General features: G+C 52.5%; 2 protein-coding genes across 3 annotated transcripts in view; one reads left to right on the top strand and one right to left on the bottom strand.

Annotated features, from left to right (window-relative positions):
* OLFM2 (olfactomedin 2) overlaps positions 1-7,402 on the top strand; it is a 60,893-nt gene extending 53,491 nt beyond the window's left edge. For both annotated transcript variants that reach the window (XM_079115759.1, XM_079115758.1), the window contains exons 2-6: positions 2,120-2,269; positions 4,015-4,161; positions 4,377-4,596; positions 4,911-5,017; positions 6,314-7,402. In XM_079115759.1, the coding sequence (XP_078971885.1) occupies positions 2,120-2,269; positions 4,015-4,161; positions 4,377-4,596; positions 4,911-5,017; positions 6,314-6,991 (1,302 nt within the window). In that variant the 3' untranslated portion in view covers positions 6,992-7,402. The remainder of the gene's footprint in view (positions 1-2,119; positions 2,270-4,014; positions 4,162-4,376; positions 4,597-4,910; positions 5,018-6,313) is intronic.
* Positions 7,403-11,215: 3,813 nt separating this feature from the next.
* PIN1 (peptidylprolyl cis/trans isomerase, NIMA-interacting 1) lies at positions 11,216-23,556 on the bottom strand. Its single transcript, XM_079114623.1, has 4 exons — positions 23,342-23,556; positions 20,907-21,119; positions 12,784-12,894; positions 11,216-11,782 (listed from the first exon to the last, which is right to left on the bottom strand). The coding sequence occupies exons 1-4, from the start codon at positions 23,397-23,399 to the stop codon at positions 11,673-11,675; spliced, it is 492 nt and encodes a 163-aa protein (XP_078970749.1). The 5' UTR covers positions 23,400-23,556; the 3' UTR covers positions 11,216-11,672.
* Between the last annotated feature and the right edge of the window lie 1,104 nt (positions 23,557-24,660).

Below are 24,660 nucleotides of genomic sequence, written 5' to 3'. Positions count from 1 at the left end.
TCCCTCCTTGGCATCCCCCCTCCCTTGGCAACAACTGGAGGTCACCGTGAGCACCCAAGTCAGGGTATACCCCTTCCTTACTCAGAACACTCTGTGGCTCCCGAAGCGTCCGGAGAAGAGGCCAGAGTCCTCGCTGCCGCCCAGGAGGGCCTGCACTGTCTCCCACCCTCATGTCCCTCCACGGACCCCCTGGCTCACTCATGGTCCTGCCTTAGCTCCTGCCTCAGGTCGTCCTCCTTACTCTTCTGCTGCCTGGAACAGCCCTCCCCACACAGCCGCGTGACTCCTCCCTCACCTCCTTCAGGTCTTTAGTCAAAGTTGCAACCTGAAGTTGCAACTCTGGGCCTCCCCTGCCTCCTCCCCTCCTTCCCCCCTGAATTACTTCTCCCACTGGTGCTCAGCATTTAAGAATAGCTGATGCTTACTTATTTATGTCCACCCCCTTTAATAAAAGCACCCATATCAGCTCGTGTGTGTGTGTGTGTGTGTGTGTGTGTTGTGTGTGTGTGTGTTGATCGTTGCTATGTGTGTTTTCAACATCTGAGGTAGAGACGAACACAGTAGGAACATAAGGATTATTTGTTGAATAAATGAGATCACCGTGCCCTATTAAAAAGAAAGGGACCTACCTGTGACCAGATCCACTATGTCTGAAGATGCTCTGGGGACCTGACTGGGGGTCTCGGCTCCATCTAGTGAGTTCAGTTGACCCTCTGGGTCTGCTGCACATTGTGGATCCACTGAATTCACCAAACACAGACTAAAAATATATATATTTTTTAATTATTTATGTACTGAACATGTGCAGACTTTTTTAGTCATTATTCCCTAGACAATACCATAAAACAACTATGTACGTAGCCTTTACATTTCATTAGGTGTTACAAGCCATCTGGAGATGACTGAAAGTCCACAGGAGGAAGTGTGCAGTTGCTCTTGTACGCAAGCACGTGTGCACCTGCAGATGGTGGTGTCTGTGGGGCATCCCGGAACAAGTGGCCCCTGGACACCCAGCAGACTGTATTCACTGCCTTTGGAACAGCATTTCTTAGATCCATTCAGATATCATTCAAAAATGTCCCTTTCTCTTCTTCTAGTTCCCTTAACCCTCAAATTCAATTCAAATGTTTGTTCCTGGGGACACCTCCTCTAAGAGCCCTGCCCATAGAAGAAAGACCCCTTGTTAATCTTTGCACCATTTCTTCAGAGCATTCTCTTCAAAGCATTGCAAGTGGTTCTAGAAGCGTCATTAGGATTCCGTGTCTGATGTCTATCCTCCCTGCTGGCTCAATGATGGGTGCTCCCTCCTCCTCTCTCCTCCTCGCTCATTTCCCAGACCCTATGTCTGGGACAGAGGAAGCTGTTACTGGGTATTTCCTAATAAGTCTGGAAATTATGGCCTGAGTTCCCTGATGAACTTAGCATTGCCAAGGCTCTGATAAATCCTACAACGAAAACTTATTTCACCCAGCAATGCATAAAAGTGACCGCACAGCACGCTTTCCCAGCGCACCTGGTAAGATTGCCAGTGTTCCAAGGAGTGAAATTGACCTCCAGGAATCTGAGCAATATAAAATGACCTGAAGAACCTTACTTTAGGAGACATCAGAAGGCGATGTCTTTTATCCAAGAACCCGAAACGTCTCTGTGAGCATTTTGTCTCACTTGGCTATTATTTTGCCTGGGTTTCTCCAGGTGCGATGGGTTCGGGCAGCAAGGTTCATGAATCCCAAGCCCAGGCGTCACCATAGGCTGGAGAAGCAGAGAGGGAGGTCCATATCTGAGGTCATTATTAGTGGACCTATGTTCTAATGGAGGTCATGGAGGTAGCACTGTGTGTGTGTGTGAGGGAATGCATTCCTGGCTTGGGGAAGAGCTCGAGTCCCACAATTCCCTGCTGAGCCGCTTGATCCTCCCTTACCTGGGTCTCCCCATCTGTAAACAGGGCTCCTTGAGGAAAGCTTGTGACCACACTGCAGCAGGCACTCAGTACATGGCCCAGCAAGTTCTGGGCATCCAGCTACGGGCATCTGTGACTTCCAGGGGCCCCCCTTTCTCTCCCAGCAGGATCAAGGTGGGTTCCCCATTGGGTTCCTGCTCTGACCCCAACCTCTGGCAGACTCTCTTCCAGAGTCCAGAAGAGGGCTGGCAACTGTACACCTCGGCCCAGGCCCCCGATGGCAAATGCATCTGCACCGCCGTGATCCCTGCGCAAAGCACCTGCTCCCGCGATGGCCGGAGCCGGGAGCTGCGGCAGCTGATGGAGAAGGTAGGAACCTCCAGGTGCCTCCCCACGCCCATCTTGCCCTCTGCCCCCATTCAGGTCAGCCCCAGCCAGCTCCAGCCATGTGGATCATCCACAGCTGGATGATTATCCAGTGCTTCTCTGGGTGGATGTGTTTGGTGCTGCTGGGGATGGAATCCAGGACCTCACACATGCCAGGCAAATGCTCTACCACTGAGCCACATCTCCAGTCCCAGGTGGATATTTTAATTCAATATCTGTTAACGCTTCCTGGGGAGAGAAGCCAAGAGCTTGTGGTCAGGGAGGAAGGAAAATCCCCGTGACAGCACCTGAGTCTCGTCCACGAGCCCAGGCCCCACTGCACAGGCCCTGTACGGCTTTAGTGCACCTGCTGACAGTGTCTGTGCCCCTCGGGGACCCTCCCCCTCCACTCCACTAGGAGGAATCTCATGTAAAGATTTCTTCTCCCTTTGATCATGGTCAGTGTAAAGTGGTCCCACCCAATCCATCTCCAGGGCTATTTCAGTGCCCTTTGGAGATTGATTGCCATCATTGCCCACCTGAACTGCCCACTTGTCAGCTCTGATGCTACTGATGAAAGGGACCAGCACCCTCCCAATGCTCCTTCAATAGAGGGGAAGCTGAGGCTTGGCAGTGAGGAGCGTCAGCATCCGGGTACCCTCCACCTGTTGCCTCTTCGGGATCCTGAACTGCCTTCCCCACCTGTTTGAGACACCGACGTGGTGCCCTCTGATTGCTGATAATGGCTATAAAAATGTCTGTGCATCTAGGGTGGGTGGTGGGCTGTTGAGTTTCTGAGCACTTCCAGGAGTTGTGTGAGCAGTCCTACAGGACAGTCTGCCTTTTGCCAAGGGTCCGCTGCTAAGTTTACCTTAGCCAGTGGGGTTCAGTTTAGCCAGTGGTTCAGTTTAAGAAGGCGGAATCTACTTTAGGCAAGTAAGGCCCACCTTAAGCAGGGGGGCTCACTTTAGCCAAGTGGAGGTGGGAGCTAGAGGACCCTTAGGGTGGGTCAGGAGAGGCCAAGGCAAGGGAATTTTCAATTTAATCATTCAGTCAAAAGTTATTTACTTAGTATCTACTTTGGGGCTGGCACTGGACGCTGGGGATTTAGCCATGGACAAGTTAGACGCTGACTCTACCTCTGAGGATCCCATCTGAGGAGGTAGACGTATAAGAATGTTCAAAATAGCTGGGAAGAAAATCACTGGACGAGGGGAATGTGAGCAAGACAAGGAGGTCAGGGAAACTGCTCAAAAGGGATGCTGAAGTTCGTCCCTGAGGGATGAGGAGCCAGTCTTGGGAAGATGAGGGGAACATCGCTCCAAGTGGCGGGATCAGCAAGTGCAAAGGCCCTGAGCAGGAAGGAACTTGAGCCTCTGAGACCTGGAGGTTAGGATGGAATCGTCCAGGAGGGGAAGCAGGGAAGGGGCAGGACCAGCTCTCGCAGGACCTGCAGGGGAGAAAGCTGATCTGATTTCATTTTGGAAAGCTCCCTCTTTCTACTCTGGGGAAAACTTATGACAGGGAGTAAGGGCGGGAGCAGGAGGACAGGGAGCAGGTGAGAGTGGTGGAACCAGAGGTGGGGAGGGAAGGAGTGGACTTGCTGTGGGGAGGTTGCTGGTAAGAGCAGAGGAGGAGGAGCTTGGCTGGGTGTTGTGTGGCCTCTGGCCCTGCCAGGTCTTCTCTGGGATGCCTCTGGGTTCCAGTGTGGGAGGAAGTTTGGTCTCCAGAATTGTCCCCATTCCTAGGTCCAGAACGTCTCCCAGTCCATGGAGGTCCTCGAGTTACGGACGTTTCGTGATCTCCAGTATGTGCGCAGCATGGAGACCCTCATGCGGAGCCTGGATGCGAGGCTCCGGGCCGCTGACGGGTCCCTCTCGGCCAAGAGCTTCCAGGTGGGTCCTTCTGGGTTCAGGTCAATGTCAGGGGAGTGATTACAACTGGTCTCATAAGTTTCAGGAATAGGGTCATGTCTGGGAGGAAACAAGGGTCGGCTGGGCTCTGGAGTCCAGTATGGGTCAAATGTCAAGGGCCAGGGTATATCAAATACAACAGGGTGAAGTCATGGGTCCCAGTCTGGGGTTGGCAACCATTCTACCTTGGTGGGCAGGAGCTGAAGGACAGGATGACGGAGCTACTGCCCCTGAGCTCAGTCCTGGAGCAGTATAAAGCAGACACTCGGACCATCGTGCGCCTGCGGGAGGAGGTGAGGAATCTCTCTGGCAGCCTTGCAGCCATCCAGGAGGAGATGGGCGCCTACGGGTATGAGGACCTTCAGCAACGTGTGATGGCTCTGGAGGCCCGGCTCCATGCCTGCGCCCAGAAACTGGGTATGCCTTGACCCTTGACCCCTGACCTCCATACCCCGCCCCAATACCACCTGTGTGCTCTGAAGCTGGGCAGTTTCAACCTCTAACTTCTAAACCTCAACGCTTGATTTCTCTGCCCAAGACCAAATGTGGATCCAGAAACTGGAAATGATCTTGACCCTGACTTCCAACCCTTCCCCCCACCTCTACTCTGGGATCAGATTTCTGCATGTTTGCTCGCCCCTGGTCCCGGCTCTTCCCAGTCTGGTCCTTGCCCTGCCTTCCTTGGGCTCTTCCCCCACCCTACGCTCATCTCCTCCATTCCTGCTTCCCAGGCTGTGGGAAGCTGACTGGCGTCAGTAACCCCATCACTGTTCGGGCTATGGGGTCCCGCTTTGGCTCATGGATGACTGACACGATGGCTCCCAGTGCCGACAGCCGGGTGAGTGACAGTGTCCAACCCAGGGGTCAGATTCTGGGTGGGACATGGCCTATGACTGCCCACAGGTAGCCAGAATTTCACACCAATGACTCTTGTAACCAAAGTGTCCTGGGATCCCCAGCACCCTTAGACTTTCCCTTGACTGTCTAGTGACAAGCAAGTGACCAAGGACCTTCTAGCCCTGTGAATCCCAAAGTCTGTTGACCCCAATGAGTACATGGAGCCTAATGGTTACTGCATACAGTCATGCATCAAGTGAATGACAGAGACTTGTTCTGAGGATAGCATTGTGTCACTGTTGATATTACAAGGTGTACTGAGACAAACTAAGATGGCTTCAAGGTCACTAGGTGACAAAATCTTATGGAACCACTATATTGTATACATGTCACTGACCAAAATGTCATTATGTAGCACATGACTGAACTATGACCAGTTCCCAATGACTGGTGGCCTCTAACAAACTACTCAGTGACCCACACCTTTCCTGCTCAATGACGTTTGGACTCCCTGGGGCCTCTTTGGTCATGACTGCCCATCACCTAGACCCACAAGAACTGGCTACAAACTGCCCAGTGATTATCCTGCACAGTGACCTTCCTAGTGACTGAGACAGTCACTGGGTGGCCACTGAGTACCACAGACCATAAGTGGTAAGAAGCCTGTGATGACTGGTTCCCCAGGGGTTATTCACCAATCGGTTGGTCTGGAAATCCGACTTGGACTTGTGTTCCACTCCCCTTTTCTTAGCTAGGGAATCTTAGGCAGCTTCTTTACTGTCTCTCACTCTGATTTCCTTATCTTCAAAATGGTCCTAATTTCAGCATTAAAGTTCTTAAGATTTTTAGCTCAGTAATAAGGGCACTCAAATACTAATTAATACCATGATAACGGAGACTGCTGACAATGAGGAAAACAAGCCGAGTTATCTTATTTCAGGGGTTACCCGTGGGCAATGAATCCAAGTGACTGCATATTACCTGATGGCTGTCCAGTGACCACTAACCACCAGTGTCCAATGACCAGTGAATTCCTGGGCTAGTAAGTCTCCAGCAAAGGCAATTTCCCCCGATCCTTTGGGATCGAGCGCCACCCACCTGGTATCTGTTTTGAGACCAACAGTACTGGCAGTCACTTGGACTGTGGTTGTGAGTGGTCAGTAGAAAGCCCATGACTGAGTAATGACCATTTAGGTGGCAGTTGATCTTTGATGACCATGGTTGAATCCTAAATGGTTGCTGGGACCCTTAGGTCACTGACAGTGGTCCCTCCAGTGACCAGAGGCTACTCTCGTAGGTCTGGTACATGGATGGCTATTACAAGGGCCGGCGGGTGCTAGAGTTCCGCACTCTGGGCGATTTCATCAAAGGCCAGAACTTTATCCAGCACCTGCTGCCCCAGCCATGGGCAGGCACAGGTCACGTGGTGTACAATGGCTCCCTGTTCTATAACAAGTACCAGAGCAACGTGGTGGTCAAGTACCACTTCCGCTCGCGCTCCGTGCTGGTGCAGAGGAGTCTCCCTGGGGCTGGCTACAACAACACCTTCCCCTACTCCTGGGGTGGCTTCTCCGACATGGACTTCATGGTGGACGAGAGCGGGCTCTGGGCTGTGTACACCACCAACCAGAACGCAGGCAACATTGTGGTCAGCCGGCTGGACCCGCACACCCTGGAGGTAATGCGGTCCTGGGACACTGGCTACCCCAAGCGCAGTGCCGGGGAGGCCTTCATGATCTGTGGCGTGCTATATGTGACCAACTCCCACCTGGCTGGGGCCAAGGTCTACTTCGCCTACTTCACCAACACGTCCAGTTATGAGTACACGGACGTGCCCTTTCACAACCAGTACTCCCACATCTCCATGCTGGATTACAATCCCCGGGAGCGGGCCCTGTACACCTGGAACAACGGCCACCAGGTGCTCTACAATGTCACACTCTTCCATGTCATCAGCACCGCTGGGGATCCCTAGGTGCCTCCGTGGTCAGGCTGCCCCGCGTGGGCTGCTGGGGCCCTCCCGCTCCGCCTGTCCCTGTGGTGCCCTCTGCCACCTTTCTGCACAGCTTTCATTCTCTGCCCTGGATTCCTATCAATGCATCTTCTCCATTTTCTCTTCTCCTTTATTGATCTCTGCTTTTGATACTCCATTTCTTGGTCTTTCTGCCTTTATTGATGTCCCCCTGTCTCTTTCTTTTCATTGATCTGACCCTCCAGTTATGTCTGTCTCTCTCCCCCTCCCTCTCCTGCTCTTTGCTTCCCCTTAGTCTTCATCCCTCACTCCCTACCCCCAGACCCTGGAGTTGAGTGCATGGATCTCTCTTTTTTTAAACTTATGCTTTTTTCTTTCCGGGTTGCTGGAATAAACAGGACCTTTGACATTTGATGCTTCGGTTGCTCTGTGTGTCCTGGGGTGGCTGAGGCGGAGGTGAAGTCTGAGCTTGGAGACCCAACCCCACTGAGCCCCTATCCCACTCAACCAAGGACAAGCAAGACCAGCCTGGAGCTCCCCTTTGCCAGGGTGAGCCCTTTGGGGAGACATGTGAGGAGATCTGATCCAAAGGTGTTTCAATCAAAAGCAATTCGTTTAAAAGCAATATGATCAAAACAACTGAGAATTCTATAACAAGGATGAAAACTGGCCTCAGATGAATATTGTCGGTGGCTTTTCACTCATCGATCACTCTGGTGCATCGTTGAGCTGTCTGGCAATGTTTTAATGTGTTTTAAACAATTTGGCTGCTTTTAAGAATCTGGGTATGAGAGGTTAGGGCCCTGCCAAATTTATCCTTTTTCTTCTCTTTTGGCTTTGTAATTTCAAAAATCATTTCTAAACAAGTCACACCTGTTCTGAGTTATAACAAAAAGTTCCAAACAGCCTAAAGGTGTGTGTGGCCTGGACTTCAGTGGAACGCCACACTCCATTCCTGGAGCCTCTTTACCTGGAAGGGGCTTTGTCAGGGGTGGCTCCGAACATGGGGATCAGAACTCTTGGAGGAGACAGCCAAAGATAGGAGGTGTCACAGGCGGGAGAGGTCAGAAGAGGCTGGCAAAGGAAGGAGAAGCCAGATGTTCTGGAGCCTTAGAAATCTGGCTAAAGGTGAGGCTGAGGGGCCCCGGGCTGGTCACAGAAGGGGAAGAACAAAATGAGTGCTTTGCGATGTCTGTCTGGTGTCCTATGTGAGACGGACTGAAGGGATGAAGCTGGGGACCAGCAAGGTGTCGCAGAGATGAAGGGCAAGCTGGTAGGACTACAAGAGGGGTGGGAAGACTCACCCCAAGGGCTGTTTTTTCTGGAATGGAGGTGCTCCCCCCTCTCCATCTTGGCCCCTAGGGTGGTCCCTAGTGAACCCAGAGCAGAAACATCATGCAAAGACACCCCCCCCCCCCCCCGCCCTGAGCGCACTCCTCTGAGGCCACAGGGAAGGTGGTGGCAGTTCCTCCCAGAGGCTTACGTCCCCATCTCTAATTAATGGCCTTCCTGATTAAATCATCTCCGCTTTGTGCTGGCATCTCCGGGAACTTGGACACTGGGGCCATATTGGGAAAGAACCCCATGAATAATAAATGGGGCTACCTAATGGACTCATTTAAAACCGATTTTTAAAGAAATCCTCCAGAAGAGCAATTAATTTCCATTTAAATGAACAAGTGTGACATCGGGAAAGGATGGATTCCTGGATTAGCACCTGAAGAAGCACTTTGATCCATACAAGCTAAACAAACCAGCACAACGTTACCAGTCTGGGATGCTCAGAACAGCTGTATCTACCCCTGACCCCACACATTTATCAGAAGGCAGATTTCCCAGGTGAGAGGACAGGATGGTTTATCCATCCGATACTGAACCCTCCCGGAGTAGGGTAATGATTGGAGGATGCTGATTCAGTCTTTGTCCAGAATATGTTTAGACATGGGGACCCACATCCTCACACCAAGAACAGAGCTGACATGGACATGTTGGTCACATCTGTAGATCAAGTCCCCAGAGGCCCCAGGCACCTGGCATCACAACTGCCAACGCTTTCTCTTGCACACAGAGGTTTAGCACTCCTTATCTGTTCCTGTTTGTGGTTTTATTCCAATCAAGGATGAGCAAGGGGAGAACTAACACCACCCCTTGAGGCCAGAATGGTCTTCACCTGCCTTAGGCTGCCACTGCTAACTGTAACCTCCCCATCATCACAGATGGGGATCTGGCTATAGCCAGGAAGCTGTAATAATCCCGTTTGCCCTGAGATCACCCGTCTAGCCCTGCCCAGTAGCCAGAGGTCAGGGCTGATGCACATGGTAGAGGAGGAGAATCAACTCTCTGGGATAGGACCTGGCCTGGGAGGGGCCTCTAAGAGACCACCAGAAGGGGACTGGGGTGTTCAGCGGTTGAGTCCTTGCCTCACACGTGCAAGGCCTGGGTTCCATCTCCAGCACTGGGAAGGGAAAAAAAAAGAGGTTAGACTACACTGTCACCATCCTAAAGGCTTGGGATTTACAGCTCCAATTCTGGGCAAGAGGGGTGGGTGAGAATGGAGCAGGTGAGGGAAACCACAGCTACTTAATAATGAATCACTCAGACACTGAGTGGGCTCCGGGGGCATGTTTGTCTAACAGCAATGTTCTTTTGAGTTTTGGCTACTGCATGGATAGACAGAAAAGGGAGAGACTGAGATCCAGGGGACAGGTGGTCACACTCGAATGGGGGGGGTCTCCTGGAATGGCACAGGAGACACACACACACACTTTATGGATGCCCAAAGTGATGGTGAATACCACAAACGCTATTTCTGGCCTCACAGAGGGTAATGTGTGCCCCTCCCTGGCAGCATTTGACTCAGCAGGAGCCCGAGGGAGATCCTTCCCTGGGCTCTTGTGTCACAAATCAGAACACAGGGCTCTCTGTCCCTGGAGCAGCACTCAGCAAAACCTGCTCCCCAACCCCTCACTTCCAATCATCCCCAGGGGCTTCCCTGTACCGAGAGCCGTGCAATTGCTTCCCCCACCCCACCCAACTGTTGCTGCAGACAGCGGGGCTACCGCCTGCCTGCCTCCTAGCCCCCACGACAGAACATTCTGCAAGGAGGTGTAGCCAACCAAGCCGGCTCTCCCCAGCCCAGCAGAGCTCGGAAGAAACTCATTAAACCTTCCTAATGACAAACGCTCCAGCAGGCGGCTGGCGGGGAGAGCGATTGCTCCAGAAACCAGCCAGATGGGAGCAGGCTCAGGTGATTGTTTATGAGTCTCAGTCCTGGAGTTGGGGGTGGGGGACTCCCTTGGGATTCAGTCTTATTTTGCTCAGGTCTCCAAGTCCTGCCAGCTGGGGCCACCCCCACAACCAGGCTGGTCCCCACCAAGTGAGGGGGCCAGTGGGTGGGCAGACCATTTTTTCATCTAAGACCCACAATCTCCGACTGAATTCTGAGCCTCCAGCCCGGGCCATGGCACAGAGGCAGCTGTGCGGAGGTGAAAGTTGGCAGGCAGGCCACACTTGCAGTCACCCTGGCAGGGGCCCCACCCAGAGGTGGAGGGAGGGCATCCATCTCCCCAGCCCCTTCCCACAGGCATCCTCAGCTCCACAACAACAGTGGAAGCCGCACTCTGCTCCCAGCCCCCTCCACCAGGATCCCTGCTGTCAGAGGCACCTGGTATTAGCCCACTTCCAGGGGGCCTCTGTTACCATGGTAACGGCATCTGCAGAGGGTGCTGGGTCTGGCGGCTGGACCCAGGAACAAACTCGTAGAAGTGCTCCAGGTGACAGGGGTACAGGCATCCAGGTGCTAGGTGTAATCTGATCTAATTCAACAGTGGTTTGTGTGTACAAAGCGGTGGGGGGGGGGTGAAGAGCACCCAGCACCAGGGGCCTCAGCCTGGCTGCCCCAGGACCACTGGCAAATCTGCCGGCTCCATTCCCAACCTGCTGAATGGAAGCAGTCAGGTGAATTAGGTGGGGCCCCTGCATCCTAGAACAGGTCCCAGAGAGGGCGTGGCACACCCGGGATGGACTGGGCTGGATGGTGCCTGGATGCCCTGGTTGTCCTGCTCCTGGGAAGAATACCCACAGGACCACCCCCTGCCCCCAGGTACAGAAGGGAGGTTTCAGGGCATGAAGAAGAGCTGCAGCAACTTGGGACGATGGACAATGATCCCCTCCCCACGAGTGCCCCACGCCTCACCAGGGAAGAAATGAGACACAGGACAGCAGAGCAGTAGTTCCGTGTTTAATGGAGGGAGCAAAGGGTGCTGCACTGCTGCCCAAAGGGCCCGCGGCTGGGCGGCTGGCACTGAGCATTTGCTGTTTGCAACTAAACAGAGGAACGGGGCAAACCGAGAACCAACAACTCGAGGCCTTCCTGCCTGCTTCTGGGACCCGGGGACAGGTCACCCCCACCCTCTGGGTCTGGGAGCCTCCCTACCCCCATTGCCCTTCTGAAGTCAGTTACTTCAGGGGAGTCTGGCAGGGATGGCCCCACCTGCAGGTAGGACAGGGAGCGGAAGCCCAGAGCTCCCAATCTTGAAGAGCCCCCCTCCAGCCATTTTGGAAACAATAAATACTGTGTGACGGTAGCAGGGAGGAGTGCTCATTGGCCAGCTGGCAGCAGGGGAGCCCGTGGGCCCAGCGGCCCTGCCCCGCCCTGCAGGCCAGGCCTGGGCCGCCCACACCCTCACTCCGTGCGTAGGATGATGTGGATACCAGAATCCGTGAACACAGGCCCACTCATCTCCCCTGTCCGCAGCGCAAATGAGGCATCTTCAAATGGCTTCTGCATCTGACCTAGGAACCATAAGGACAGTGGAGAGAAAGGGGTCAGCTGGGTCAGGGCAGGGGCCAAGAAGAGGCAGGTGAAGAGAGCATAGCAGATGGGGCTCCTGCCTGTTTCCACCCCATACTCATCTATCACTGAGTTTATGGCCTGTCACAGTGCAGAGCTGCAGCCTAGCCGGAGGTGGCAAGGCCATTAAGGAGGCCCTGGGAAGCCCGAGGACAGCATGAGGGATGGCAGGCAGAGCTGCTGCCCTTGCTGCCACTGTTATGCATTTAGAGAAGCATTTTGGTGATGAACTCCTCTTCCTGGGCCTGGTTCCCCATAGGGGCACATCATCTGTCCCACAGGCCTCCTGGGAAGGGTGGGGGCGGTGGCTAACAACTCCTGTGACTCCCCCTCTTTGGCAGTTCCTGTACACCACATGCCATTCCGGGTCTCTCCCTCATTCCCTGTAGACACTGAGGACTGGGAGAGAGGGGCAAAGAGGAAGAAAGGGGGAGAAGGAGAAAGGAGGCGGTAGGAGGAGGAGGCCAGGTCACCTTGGCTCCCTGATTTTGTACAGGGAGTTTAGACAGGCCTAAACTCAGGGCTGCTGATCCCCCCACCCCCACCCTGGTTTCCCCATGTGAGACTGGAGAGGAGGATTCTAGGGGACCCAGTTCTATAGCTCCTGATAAGGAGATGCTAACAACAGGATGGAGCCAACCCTCATGGGCCCATGATGGGGACAACTGTGCAAAGACACAGACCCTGGGAGGGAACGACATCAGGATGAAGGTTTTGCACCCGCTCCTGTGAGGCTCCTACGCTGCCCTGGCTTCTAGCTCCCCAAACAGGGTAGCCTCTAAAGCCTGAGGGAGGGACTGCGCTGCCACCTGGTGGACTGGGAAGCCCTGTGTGACAAGGGCCAACCTCCTGAAAACCAACATGCCCCTCCCAGCTTCTACCTGCCCTCATGGCTGCAGGGTGGTCCTTGCCAAGGGTAGGGTGATGCCCTTTCCTTGCCCACCTCTGCTGAAGGCACCCAGGTCCCCCCTGGCCTTGGCCGAGCTGCAGTCGCTGAATTGTGAGGCCAGAGACTCAAAGTCTTCCTCTCCCGACTTGATCTTCTGGATGTAGCCTGCAGGGATAGGAAGAAGAGCCCCACATCAGGGGCAGGGCAGGAGGTCACCCTGAGAAGCTATGCAAGCCCTCCTCTGACAAATGCACATGTTCCTCACAGAGACACACCAGCACAGGCCACTAACACTCTCCCTGCTCCTGCAGGCTCCTGTCATCCATCCACATGTGCCTGTGATCCTACAGTGATACTGATGGCCATGCCAGTCACTCTCCCCCATTTCACTCACTCACACACACACACACTCACCTCCTCCCATCCCTCAACACAAGATATTTAAGAGAAAATTTACCTCTAAGTTCCAACAGGGAGTAAGAACAGGAGACGGGAGACCTAAGGGATGGTGGACCCCACAGCAGGAAGCTTGCCCAGCCCCAGGGTCGTCTAAGAAGGTTTAGGACAGGCAGGAGGCCAGGGTTCAAGCTCAGCTCTGCCACTGTGGCCAGCCAAGTCCTCAGCTGTGGGCCTCAGTCCTCACTTGTGGGACAGGGGAGGCAAGCCCTGAGCTCACTGGAGCATTGAGAAGAGACCCAGAGGGGACTCCAAGGGATGCTGTGTCAGTCCTGTGCACTGTGGTCCCACAGGCAGGAGACCTGGCTCTTCTCCAGCTTCTCTGACAAGTGTCTGGCAGAGCCCTAGATGTGCAGCCCAAACCAGCCCCACTGGACCACAATTCTCCTGGAGGGTGAGGAAGCCAGGGGCAGGGGAAGAAGGAAAAGGACCCCAGCAGAGGGGAGTCACAGGGCAGTGCCAACAAGAATCTGGTGACTCAGGTTTTGGAGTATAATGTGGAAGAACTGAACACATGTGCACAAGTGTGCAGTGTGTGAATGCACTAGGGGTGACTGTGCAGTGAGTGGGTAGCATGTATCAGTGTGTACTTGTGTGTCTGTGCATGGGGGTGACTGTGTGTGCACACATGCATATGTGTACCAGGTGGGGTCGCCCTTCCAAGTCCAGGTAGTCTCTGAGGTAGCCAGGAGTCTGTGAGATAGAGGACAGTCTATCCTGTCCTCCCTTTGTGACCCTCCAGCTTGACAAGCAGCCCTGGCACAAGTGAGTATTCCTGCCATCTCCTTCCCAAGTTCCCAGGGCAATGGCCCTAGACCCTGGAGCAGCCCTTGGTGATCTGGGCCTGCACATCAGCCCTGCACCACTTTTCCAACTGGCCCAGCAGTTGCTCTCTGGAGTGCACCGGGGACACTACCCACCCCAGCCATGTGGATGGGCAACTGGGCACCAGCCCACAGCTGCCATTCTCTCGAGGTGCGAGGATCACCCAACACACCTGCCCTTGTAAAATCACCAACACACTTCCACCGTTGCTCCCATCTGACCTACACAAGGTCAATAGGCCTGTCAGCTGGCCTGACACACCCACCTGGTGCCTGTTTGAGCCCCATAGAGACCTTGCTGGACCCGCCTCAGCATCTTCCTCAGGCTCCTGTGGGACGCAAATGCCACCATAATCCACACAACTTGCACCAAAGTGGAAACCGTGTGACTGGGAGAGCATGAATGCTGCTTCCGTCTGGCCACACGTCACGGCAGCCACTTCGGCATCTGATCTGCATACTGCCAGGGCACACAGCTCAACTGTGCCTGCATCACCACCTCCACCTGCCCAACCATCCTCTGGCCTCTCACACTGTCAATCTTTTGCCAGCATGCTACTGTGACATGCAGCACAGTACCAGGCAATAAGTGAGATGCTGACAAGGTCACTTGCTGTCACCATTCTTCCTTCCACGTGAGCTGCACATCTCAGGGACAAAGCTGCCCCTACTCCTCTCTGATCTGCCCTTCACTAGAGGCACTGCCTGATGCCTGTCAGATAAGCATGGTGGCCATGCAAGGCTCCTCCCTGCTCCCTGGTTGGGCTGCATGTGACACTCAGGTCTGGTTGGAAACCACCCTCCTAGGCTACCCCTGTGCCACAAGCATCCACCAGCAGCTCTGAACTGAACCAGACGTCCTTAGTCACCCCTCCTGCTCCTCTTCTTCCTGGTCTTGTGAGTATATCCCCAGTCTTACCTCTACAGGACCAGGTTGCCCCACCTCTCGTTCTGTGTGGGCCACAGTGAGCCAGTCAAGGAATCCTGATGCACAGGGTTCCTGGGGTACCGGCCTGCCTCCTGGAACTGTCTGCAGGCGCCCAGCATCCACAGAGCTAAGCCTAGCCACAGCCCTGTACAGTGTCACCTTGTTGCACCCCCAGCAGCTGGGGGCACAGGATTCCCCAAGACTGGACAGCCTGGGTTTCTCTCACATTCAGGATGTAAGTCACTTCCACTTAAAAATGAGTAAGAGTCACGTTTTGGCCCCAAAGTTCATATCACCCAGAGCAATCTCTGATCAACAAGCTATATGTTCTGTTTTGATGGAAGCCTCACACGATTATTTTAAAAACCTCTTTCTTCCTGAGTTTTCCTTCTTCAAGGATGAAATTCAAGGGGTCAGTTCCATGTCCCCTCAACAGCTCAGTCTACACATGTCCCCACCACAATGATGTCACTCCTACTCCTGCCCCCACCCCACTGCCTCCACCTCCAGGCCTTTCTGAAGACAGTTCTGCCTGGCTGGCACTTGCATGTGTCTTCTGGTCTTTCCTTCAAGCTTTCCCAAAGCCCCTACTGCATGAGGTGCCACCCGTGGATGCTGCATTTACACTGTCCTGTTTGTGTCTGTCAAGGACAGGGGCTGGGTCACCTTTGCTCATCACTAGCTCCACCAGCACCCAGTGCTGGGCATAAAACAGATATTCCCCAGTGTCCAAAGAATTCATAAATTAATAAGACAGAAAAGGCCACAGGGAAGGAGGGAGACAGGACCAACCACTGGTCATTAGGTAGAAACATTGGAAACTCCTGCCTTTTGTACCTGAACCTCAGGTCTCAAGGTGGAGGTCAGACTTCCGGGCCTCCTCCAGGAGCAGGCCCTGCCACACTGGCTGAAACTACGCCTGCCCCAAGATGGTGCCCCTTGCATATGATCGACAGGGCTCCAGCCAGGGCTCTGGCTAAGAACTACCCGGACCCAAGGCAGACTCTTCAGGAGTGGGGCCTTCCCTTCCCCTTGCTTCAGGGTGCTCAGGAAATTATATGCAAAACAGAAGAGTACTTGTGAGGCTGGCCCGTTCACAGTACATCCCTGAGACCTAGAAGAGCTGACAGGTCCCTGGGCCCAGCTCTGGACTCCAACTGCTGAAGTAAATGACCACTGGAGCAATGTCTGGTACAGAGAAAGCCATTCACAGACAGGAGCTGTCCATCCATCTGTCATAGGCTGAATGTCTGTGTCCCCCAAACGCACAAAATGAAACCCCAGCCCCCAGTGTGACTGTGTTGGGAGGTGGGGGCCTCTAACAAAATAATTAAGGTCAAAAGAGGTCATAAGTATAGGACTCTGATTTGTTAAGATTAGTGTCCTTATAATAATAGATACTGACAGGTATGGTGGCACATGCCTGTGGTCCCATCTACATGGGAGGGTCACTTGAACCCAGGAGTTCCACACCAGCCTGGGCAAGGCAGCAAGACTTCATCTCAAAAAGAAAAACAAAGAAGAGATGCTCTTCTTTCTCTCTCTGCACCAGCACTAAGGAAAGGCTATGTGAAGACTCATCAAGAAGACAGATGTCCACAAGCCAAGAGAGGCCTCACTAAGAACCCAGGTTCCATAAGGCGAGAACCTGATCTGGAACTTCAAGTCTCCAAAACTGTGAGAGAATAAATTTCTGCTGTTGAAGCCACTCAGTCTGGTACCTTGTTATGGCAACCTAAGCTAATACACCTTAGTTACTTAAGGGAGAGTAAATGAACAAAGAGGGTGACCCTCTGAACCTAAAAAGATTTAGAGACTAACTTCCCCCTGTCCCACCAAATCCTATAGTCTGCTTCTAGACCAAGCACCTTAGGGGAAGGGGTCTGCTTAGGGAGACAGATGATAGGATTAGGTCCACTGTACCACAAGTCCTAGGATTCAGCAAGTTGGACCCAGCCTGAGGCTAACGGGCTGGAAGGATGCCACTGACGTGGGGGAACATCAAGCCACAGGAGTTCACTGACCTTGAACCTTGGGAAGGGTATGTGGGAAGGACTGCTACTCATACTCTGAGCCCCAGGTCCTGGACAAGCAGGAGGTCTTGGAACAATGGGAAACAGAGAATGAGAGCTTGTCCATGGTCTGGCCTCCTCAGACAAGGACACCAACAATGACACATGGCTGGGCCTCGGATTCCTGACAGTCTCTGGCTGTAGCCCAACAGCTGCAGAAGACCAATGCTGGGAAAAGGAGTCTCAGCAGAAATGTAGAGACACTGGTTCTGTTATGGGCAGTCTGTCCTCAGGGCAGAGAGAAAACACCAGGTATAAATGCGCATTGATGACACTCACCTGGCCTGCGAGACGGGGCAGGCACTGCCCAAATCATCATCTCCTGATCACCTGGAACAAACCCAGGATAGGGGAGAACATTCACTCTCCTGAGACAGAAAACAAAGTCTGGATGCCCAACACTTGCTGACACACCACAAAAGGTCTGGTTCCCGAGTGCACCCTGGCCAGAGCCATCTCACTGCATCCTCCTGCTGACCACTAAGGATCCTGTCTCAGTCAGGGAGGACAGTGAGGTGAGTCGAGGAGGAGCTCATGGTCCAAGGTCAGTGGAGGGTCTTTGGCTGGGCCCACTAGGCCTCCTACATCCCTGCCCAAAGCTTTTTCCAAGGGCTTCAGGATAGCAGCAGGGGCTGCCCAGGAACAGAGACCTTGTCCTGGTCTGAGTTTCCCCACAGCATGTGCCTGACTGACTAGGATCAAGAGAGAGCCCATTACTACTGGATCTTCATGGCCAGCCTAACCCTGTTCTATAGGTCAGTAAATGAGGTCTCACAATGAAGACACGTGCTCTGTTCCACTAGGCTGGCACGGAACCAGCCCTGTGCTACCTTAGGGTAGGCCCTACTGGTCTTGACCTTAAATCACCTTTTCCTGAAATCCCAACTCCTGCCCACCTATCTATCACCGTGTCCTCCTAATTCTGCTTCCTAACCTCTCTTGAATTTGCTCCCCCTCACTTCTAACCCACCCCACCCCCAAGTTCAAATCACATTGTCTCTAGCTGTAGTTACTCCCACAGCTTCCCTGGGGCCCTCTGAACAGACGAACGTGGAACTCCTGCTGACATTGCCAACTTCATCTGTGTCTGCTTAAGTTAGGCCAAGGGCCCACCGGCTTGCTGACCTCAGCCAGCCTCAGCATCCCAAAGGACCCCTGCAGTGTCGGCCCCACCAACCACAAGGGAAGACACTCTCACCTGCCATGCCATACCTGTGCCCTCTCAACATTCCCACCTGCCCCAGCCCTCTGCCATCTCTCACTGGGATCACCTCACACCTGTCTCCAGCATGGCTGCTCTTCTGATCCCCCAGCCCTTGCCTAGTCTCTTCCTTAGCCCCAAAGATTTAATGAGTTCTCCCCAGACTGTGCCTCTTCCCAAGCCCCCTCTGCTGGAGATGGTACCTCTTGCCATTCCATCTCCAAATGCTCATCTCCTCTTGGTCACTCTTATGGAGTCCAGGGGTCTGAGAACAGGGAACACTAGAGCTGGGAGGACTTAAGAGGTCATCCTATAATTCCTTCCAGCCACTTCCTCCTCTTCCCCTGGGGCAGCCAGACCCACCTCATCACTCAGACTGGGCTCTGAGGCTTCTAGCGTCCCTGACCCTTCGCATTCTACCACACATCTTTCCTGAAGGCATAGTATAGGCCCCTCTCCTGGTTCCACAAGACCATGTGTTTCCTGCTGCCTCCAGGATGGATCCAAAAACCCTCACCTTGCTCAGGGCCCTCCTCACCCTGGCCAGGTCCTGCCCTTGGAAAGTTTCATGCCCCTCCAGTCCCTCTGCACAAATTTCCCCAGATTTTGGCTACATCCTAGCCCCCTCCATTATTTCTGCACTGTCCTCTGCCAGGAATCCTTGCTTCCCACTGACCCTCAAAGGTTGAAAGAGCTGACTCTGGCCAGACTCTCTATCAGGGAGTGGGAACTCAGTGGAGAGAAAGCAGCAGTCCCTGACCTCTTGGAGCTTGGGAGGCAAATAATTAATTGGCTTTCCAGGTTCTGTGTTCAGCTCCTTTCTATAATGCTTGTAATGTTGGAAGCTAACAACTGCCATTTATTGTATGACGATAAAACACTACTCGGGATGTATATATGTGTGTGTGAGTATGTGTGTGTTCATATAATATCCTATAGGCAGGTACTGTAGTAAAACAACAGAACTGACAAGTCCGCACTCCTGGCCAGGCCCTGTGCTAATAAATACAACAGTAACAGTAACGATCACAATGACTGCTAACAGTCAGAATATTTACTAGATGACACATGCTGTTATTTATGCTATGTTATATTACCTCAGAGCCTTCCTGTCCACCTGTGAGGTGGGTACTATTACTATAACACTAATTCTACAAGTAAAGCAGATTGAGGCTCAGAGATGTTCAGTAACTTGCCCAAGGTCACACACCCAGGACCTGGCAGTGCTGGATGAGGCCCCAGATGGCTGGATACTGGCTGTGTGGGGCAGAAGCAGCCTGGGAGGCCTCTCAGAGCTCTGGTGGGAGAGGATAAAGATGAAGTAACCACACATGAGATGGAGACCAACACTGTCTGATAGAATTTCCTGAAAGAATTATAAAGTATTTCATATCCCCACTGCCCTAGATGAATACCACCAGGACATGTGGCTTCTGACACGTAGTGAAGCTGATGAGAGTGAGGAACCATTTTTAATTTTATTTCATTTTAATTAGTTTAAATGGAAATAGCCACACACAGTAGTGGTTGCCATACTGACAGCTCCCAACCAAGGTTCTGCCACCTTTGGCCCACAGGCCAAATCCTACCTGGTTTTGTAAATAAGGCTTTTCCGGCACATAGCCACAACCCTGTGTTCACGTATTGTCCACAGCACCATAGCAAGGGAGTTACAAGGCACAGCTGACAAAGATGTACGGCCCACAAAACCTAAACTACACACCATCTGGCCTTTAAAGAAAGTTTACCAACCTTGCTCTAGATTACAGAGGTGACACAGAACAGAGGTGACACAGAGCAGAGTAGGATACAAATTCCCCCCTTAGGTCAGAGTAAACCCACCAACTCTGCTGGTTTGGTCTATGCTCAGCATTTCACTTATATCATCTGAGTTAATCACAGCAACCCTGCAGGACAGGAGGTTGTGATCCCCATTTTATAGGTGGAGAAACAAGGACTTGGTTGGCCAACTCACACAGCCAAGGTCACACAGCTAATAAATGGCAGAGACCAGATCTATTATCAAGAGTTTTGACTCTGCAGCCAATGCTCTTGAACAACTAGACTTTGTTGCTGGATGCAGGAAGGTGTCAGGGACCAGAACCTTTTCCTAGGGAACAGACTAGAGAAAAGGAACCTTAGGGTTAGAAAGAAAAAAACAACAAAAAACGCTGACTCCCTCCCTAATCTCAAGGGAAACAGGATTATCTTTCTTCACCACCCTAGGAAGAGTCAGCTGTCTTTGAGCACACACCTACCCCAGGAACTAAGTAATTCAGACTTGGGCATGGCACCAGAAGATTGAAGAAATGACTATCTCCCATATTAACAAGTGAAGTACAACAGAGAACATGTGGAATGTAGCTTTTGATTCATCTCTTTAAAAACACTGTTTCCCCTGATGGGCAAAATCACAGCCTCTGGGACACGAGTCCCCAGTGTTTCTCTTCACAAGGCACTGCTGCAATCTAAACCCAGATGTGCCAGCCCCAAGGCTGGGTCCTCTGCCACTACCCTGCTTACTTTCAAATGCCATACAGCAAAGAGAGACGAGGTCATATGAACTAAGCTTACGTCATGTTCAGGCACTCTGTGCAGGCCAAGGTTACGCCTGACAGCTGAGCCAGACCAGAGTGGAAAGTCTGATGTGACCTGAGAGGACTCCCTCCCAAGACCCTGTCCCCTGCCCTGCTCACCATTGATCAGTTCCAGGGCCTCCTCCTTGGTCCGGGTGATCTTCTCCTGCCGCCAGGATGAGGGCCGCCTTGACTGACTATGCTTAACCAACAGGTGTGAGCAGCGGACCCTGGCAGGCTCCCCCTGCCCATTTTTGCTGCCACTACTGCTGTTGCCACTGGGTCGCTCCCATTGGCTGGCGTTGGTGATGTGATTGAAGTAATATACCCGACCTGGAGGGGAGGACAGGAAGGAATTCAGCTGGGGCTATGATCACAGGACATTGCCCTAGGTCCCTGACCAGAAACCAGGATAAGGACTGGCTTATGTGATGCCTTCACATAGCAAACCTGCTGTTTTTCCACATGTACCACAGGCTCGGAAGACACAGACCAACATGGCAGGACCAATATGTTAGCCCTGCAGAGCTAACATTGTATGTGGGGCCAAACAATCATTTAAAAAGCAAGACAAAATAATCAGTCAATGACGACTTCAGGGAGGAAAATAACCCCAGAGTGACAGAAGATGGGAAGGAGAAATTAGGGAACACTTGCAATCAGCAGCCAAACCACCTTTGTTTAAATCTGGCTCAGCCACTGGACGATCTAACTTCCATGGGCATCAGTTTTTTCACCTGTAAAATGAAGATAATAGCACCTGCCTATAGTACTGTTGTGAGGAATGAGTAAATTCAACATCTGTAAATTGCCTAGGAGAGTCTGGCACACATTAAGAGTAAAATGGCTTATATTATCTCCATTGCATAGATGACAAAACTGAGGCCTCACCTTCTGTATCTCTGGTAATAGCAGTAACAGTAATGTTTCCTGCATATTTATTCTGCTCTAGACACGTAGAGAGGAGATAGGAAAGCTCTACTTTTAATTTCCTACCCAGTGTCCTATGATGCAACCTAGGAAGCAGCATTACCGGGGGTCAGATGTTATGCAGGAGTTGAGGAGCATGGAAGAAGAAAGACTGCAGATAAGAAGCTTAAAGGAAGAACCCAGTAGATTCTGGGTGTCACTCCAAGGGCCAAGAATCTGCCTGTGCTACACAGTGGAGCTAGCACTGTGAAGGGCAGGATGTCATCCATCAAGAAGGCTGTAAAGGTTGCACTGAGCAGAAATGTCAAGAACAGGACAAGAAACAGGGCACAGTGGCACAAGCCTATAATCCCAGTGACTCAGGAGGCTGAGGCAGGAGAATCACAAGTTCAAGGCCAGTTTCAGCAATTGAGCAAGGCCCTGTCTCAAAAGAAAATAGATGGGGTGAAGCTCAATGATAAAGCACTTTGGTTCAAACCCCAGTACTGCAGGGAAAAAAAAAAAAAAGGTCCAGAGCTGGGCAGAGTAGCAGGTTTATGCTAGAGGTTGCAGTCACACATCAGCTGCAGCAGGCTTGGCAAGAGCATGGATTCTGGGGGTAAATCCAGCTGAGACACTGATTGAAATCTTGGCAATCCCTCAGTTTTCTCATTTGCAAAATGGGATCAAGAGAATAAGGACATCAAAACTCACGGAATTACTGTGAGGAGTCAATGCTAAGTGTTCACCAGAACACGCGGTGTTCAATAAATAAGAATTATTATTGTGACTATGATTACTATGGGCTCTGGAGGAAGCAGAGCGACCCTAGACCTTACCAGAGATGCTGGAGCTTTTCCAGCTTTGGCAGTGACAGTAAGAGGTGGGCGTTGGAGGTGGACTGACTGGGATAGAACCAGGCCCCAGGCCTTGAAATGCATGATCTTGGACCGGTTCCTTACATGTCCTAGGCTGTTTCCTCACTTTTAAAATGGGAGTAATAACTGCCTAGCCCCCAGAGTTGTGGCAACTTATAGAACATAAACACTTATAAAAGCTCTCAGAACGATGTTTGGCGCCCAGATAAACATGCCCAATTATCAACATTATTATTGTGGCAAACCTAAAGGTTCGCCCGAGCACAGGGGCCATCCTCAGGCAGAACATCATCGGCGGACATTGCAGATTCAGCAGTAGGGGTAGATGGTACGGGCGTTAGCAGGAGTAAGTTGTGGATTTGAGGCATGGCAAGATCCTGGGGCCACGCCCTTTGCACGGTATTGGGGTGTCTCCCTCCCAGAGGGAACCCCCCCAGAGCCAGCGGGTTGAAGAGACTTCCCCCTAGAGCGTCAGGTGCATTAGGCGGAAACGCATCAGCCGGGCCGGCAGGTCCAAAGCTATCGCCGGGGGAGTGCCATGGGATCCCGGGTCCCTCACTCGCCCCGCCCACTGCCTCGGTTTCCTCGGGTCCCGGCTCCTAGGACTCACAGCCCGCACAGGGCGGGTTGGGGCCGTTACCCGGGGGACGGTGTGGAGGGGCAAAGATCCCACCGGAGGAAGGTGGCGCCGCCGCGTCCGAGGGGGAAGCTCGAGCCCTGCTTCCGCGGGCTCGCGCGACCCCGCCCCAGCCCCGACCCCCGCGGCACCTGAGCTGCGGCTCATGCGCTTCTCCCAGCCGGGCGGCAGCTTCTCCTCGTCCGCCATCTTCCCTCCTGCCGCAGCGCCTGCTCCGCCTCCGTTGCACCGCCTGTCGACCGCGCACGCCTACCGCCGCTGCCGATTGGCTCGACGCGCCCCGCACTGGTGCCTGGCGGCGACGCACATTGGACACCCCATTTGTCCCGGCTACCTCTCTGGCTTCCTATTGGACAGAAGTGGGTAGGCGTACCCACCCACGATTTATCTGGGCCCCGCCCCCTCCCTCCTCTTGACTCCTAAGTGGTGCGGAAGGGACACGAACCCGCCCTTTTCAACGCCCTTCGGCAAGTACCAAAAAAGTCCCGACCCCTTCTTGGCGCTCTTCGCCGCGGAGCCCACCCAGGAAAGACAGACCTTATTGATTGGCTCCGCTGGCAGCAGTTCCCTCCTTCAAGAGAGGTCTCCGGAAGACCGCCTGCCCCAGGCGGAAGCGTCCGGCTGGTGTGGAGGTAACTGCGGAACCCACTAGGTTGTCGGAAGGAGACCGCCTTTGCTGTTGCCATAGCAACTCAGTTGCCTTGGTGATGAGTAGCTAGATGCCTAAATTTGGCTTCTCCATCCTCCTTTTTCCCACCTGATTTCTCCAGATGTCCAAAATGAACCCAGCCCTTTTTTAGTTTTTACAAGCCCATTTCCCAATTCTACTGACCCAAACACTTTTGGAACTTACTTCAACTTATTCCCTCTTAATCTGGCTCCTGCCTCCATTCTGAGTGACTGGTGGGTGATGGCACTGCCACTCAAATGCGGACAGGTGTGGGTGGGAGGAGGATGAGCTGTTTGAGGTGATATAAAATAAAGTCCTCGGCTGGGGATATAGCTTAGTGGTAGAATGCTTGCCTAGCATGCAGGAGGCCCTGAGTCCAATTCCCAGGTGGCCCATACGAGGATAAGTAAATTTCAGCAGGTACTGCTGGGTGAAAAAAAGTGTCATAGTTCAGCATGACAATCACAGTATGTATAACACCACACACACACACACACACACACAAAATCAACAAAGAAAGCTAAGAATGAATAGATCACTTATGGAAAGTTATCAATTATAAAGCAGAAAAAAGCGATCAGCTGAACAGCATCATTATGTATAATTACCTCAGTTGTGTAAGAACTAAGCTTGTATCAGAAAATTTCTGGATTAATTAAAATATATTGGCTATTGGTGGTGATGTGAAAGAAGAAATGGGGGACTTAATTTTAACATAATACTTTGATTTTTTATGGGTATATTAACATAACAATCTTTTTAAAGATAGCTTTAGACTTA

Source organism: Sciurus vulgaris (genome assembly GCF_902686455.1).
Source record: "Sciurus vulgaris genome assembly, chromosome: 16".
Classification (NCBI taxonomy): domain Eukaryota; kingdom Metazoa; phylum Chordata; class Mammalia; order Rodentia; family Sciuridae; genus Sciurus; species Sciurus vulgaris.
The sequence above is the reverse complement of the archived record's forward strand: the minus strand, read 5'-3'. Positions and strand labels throughout refer to the sequence as shown.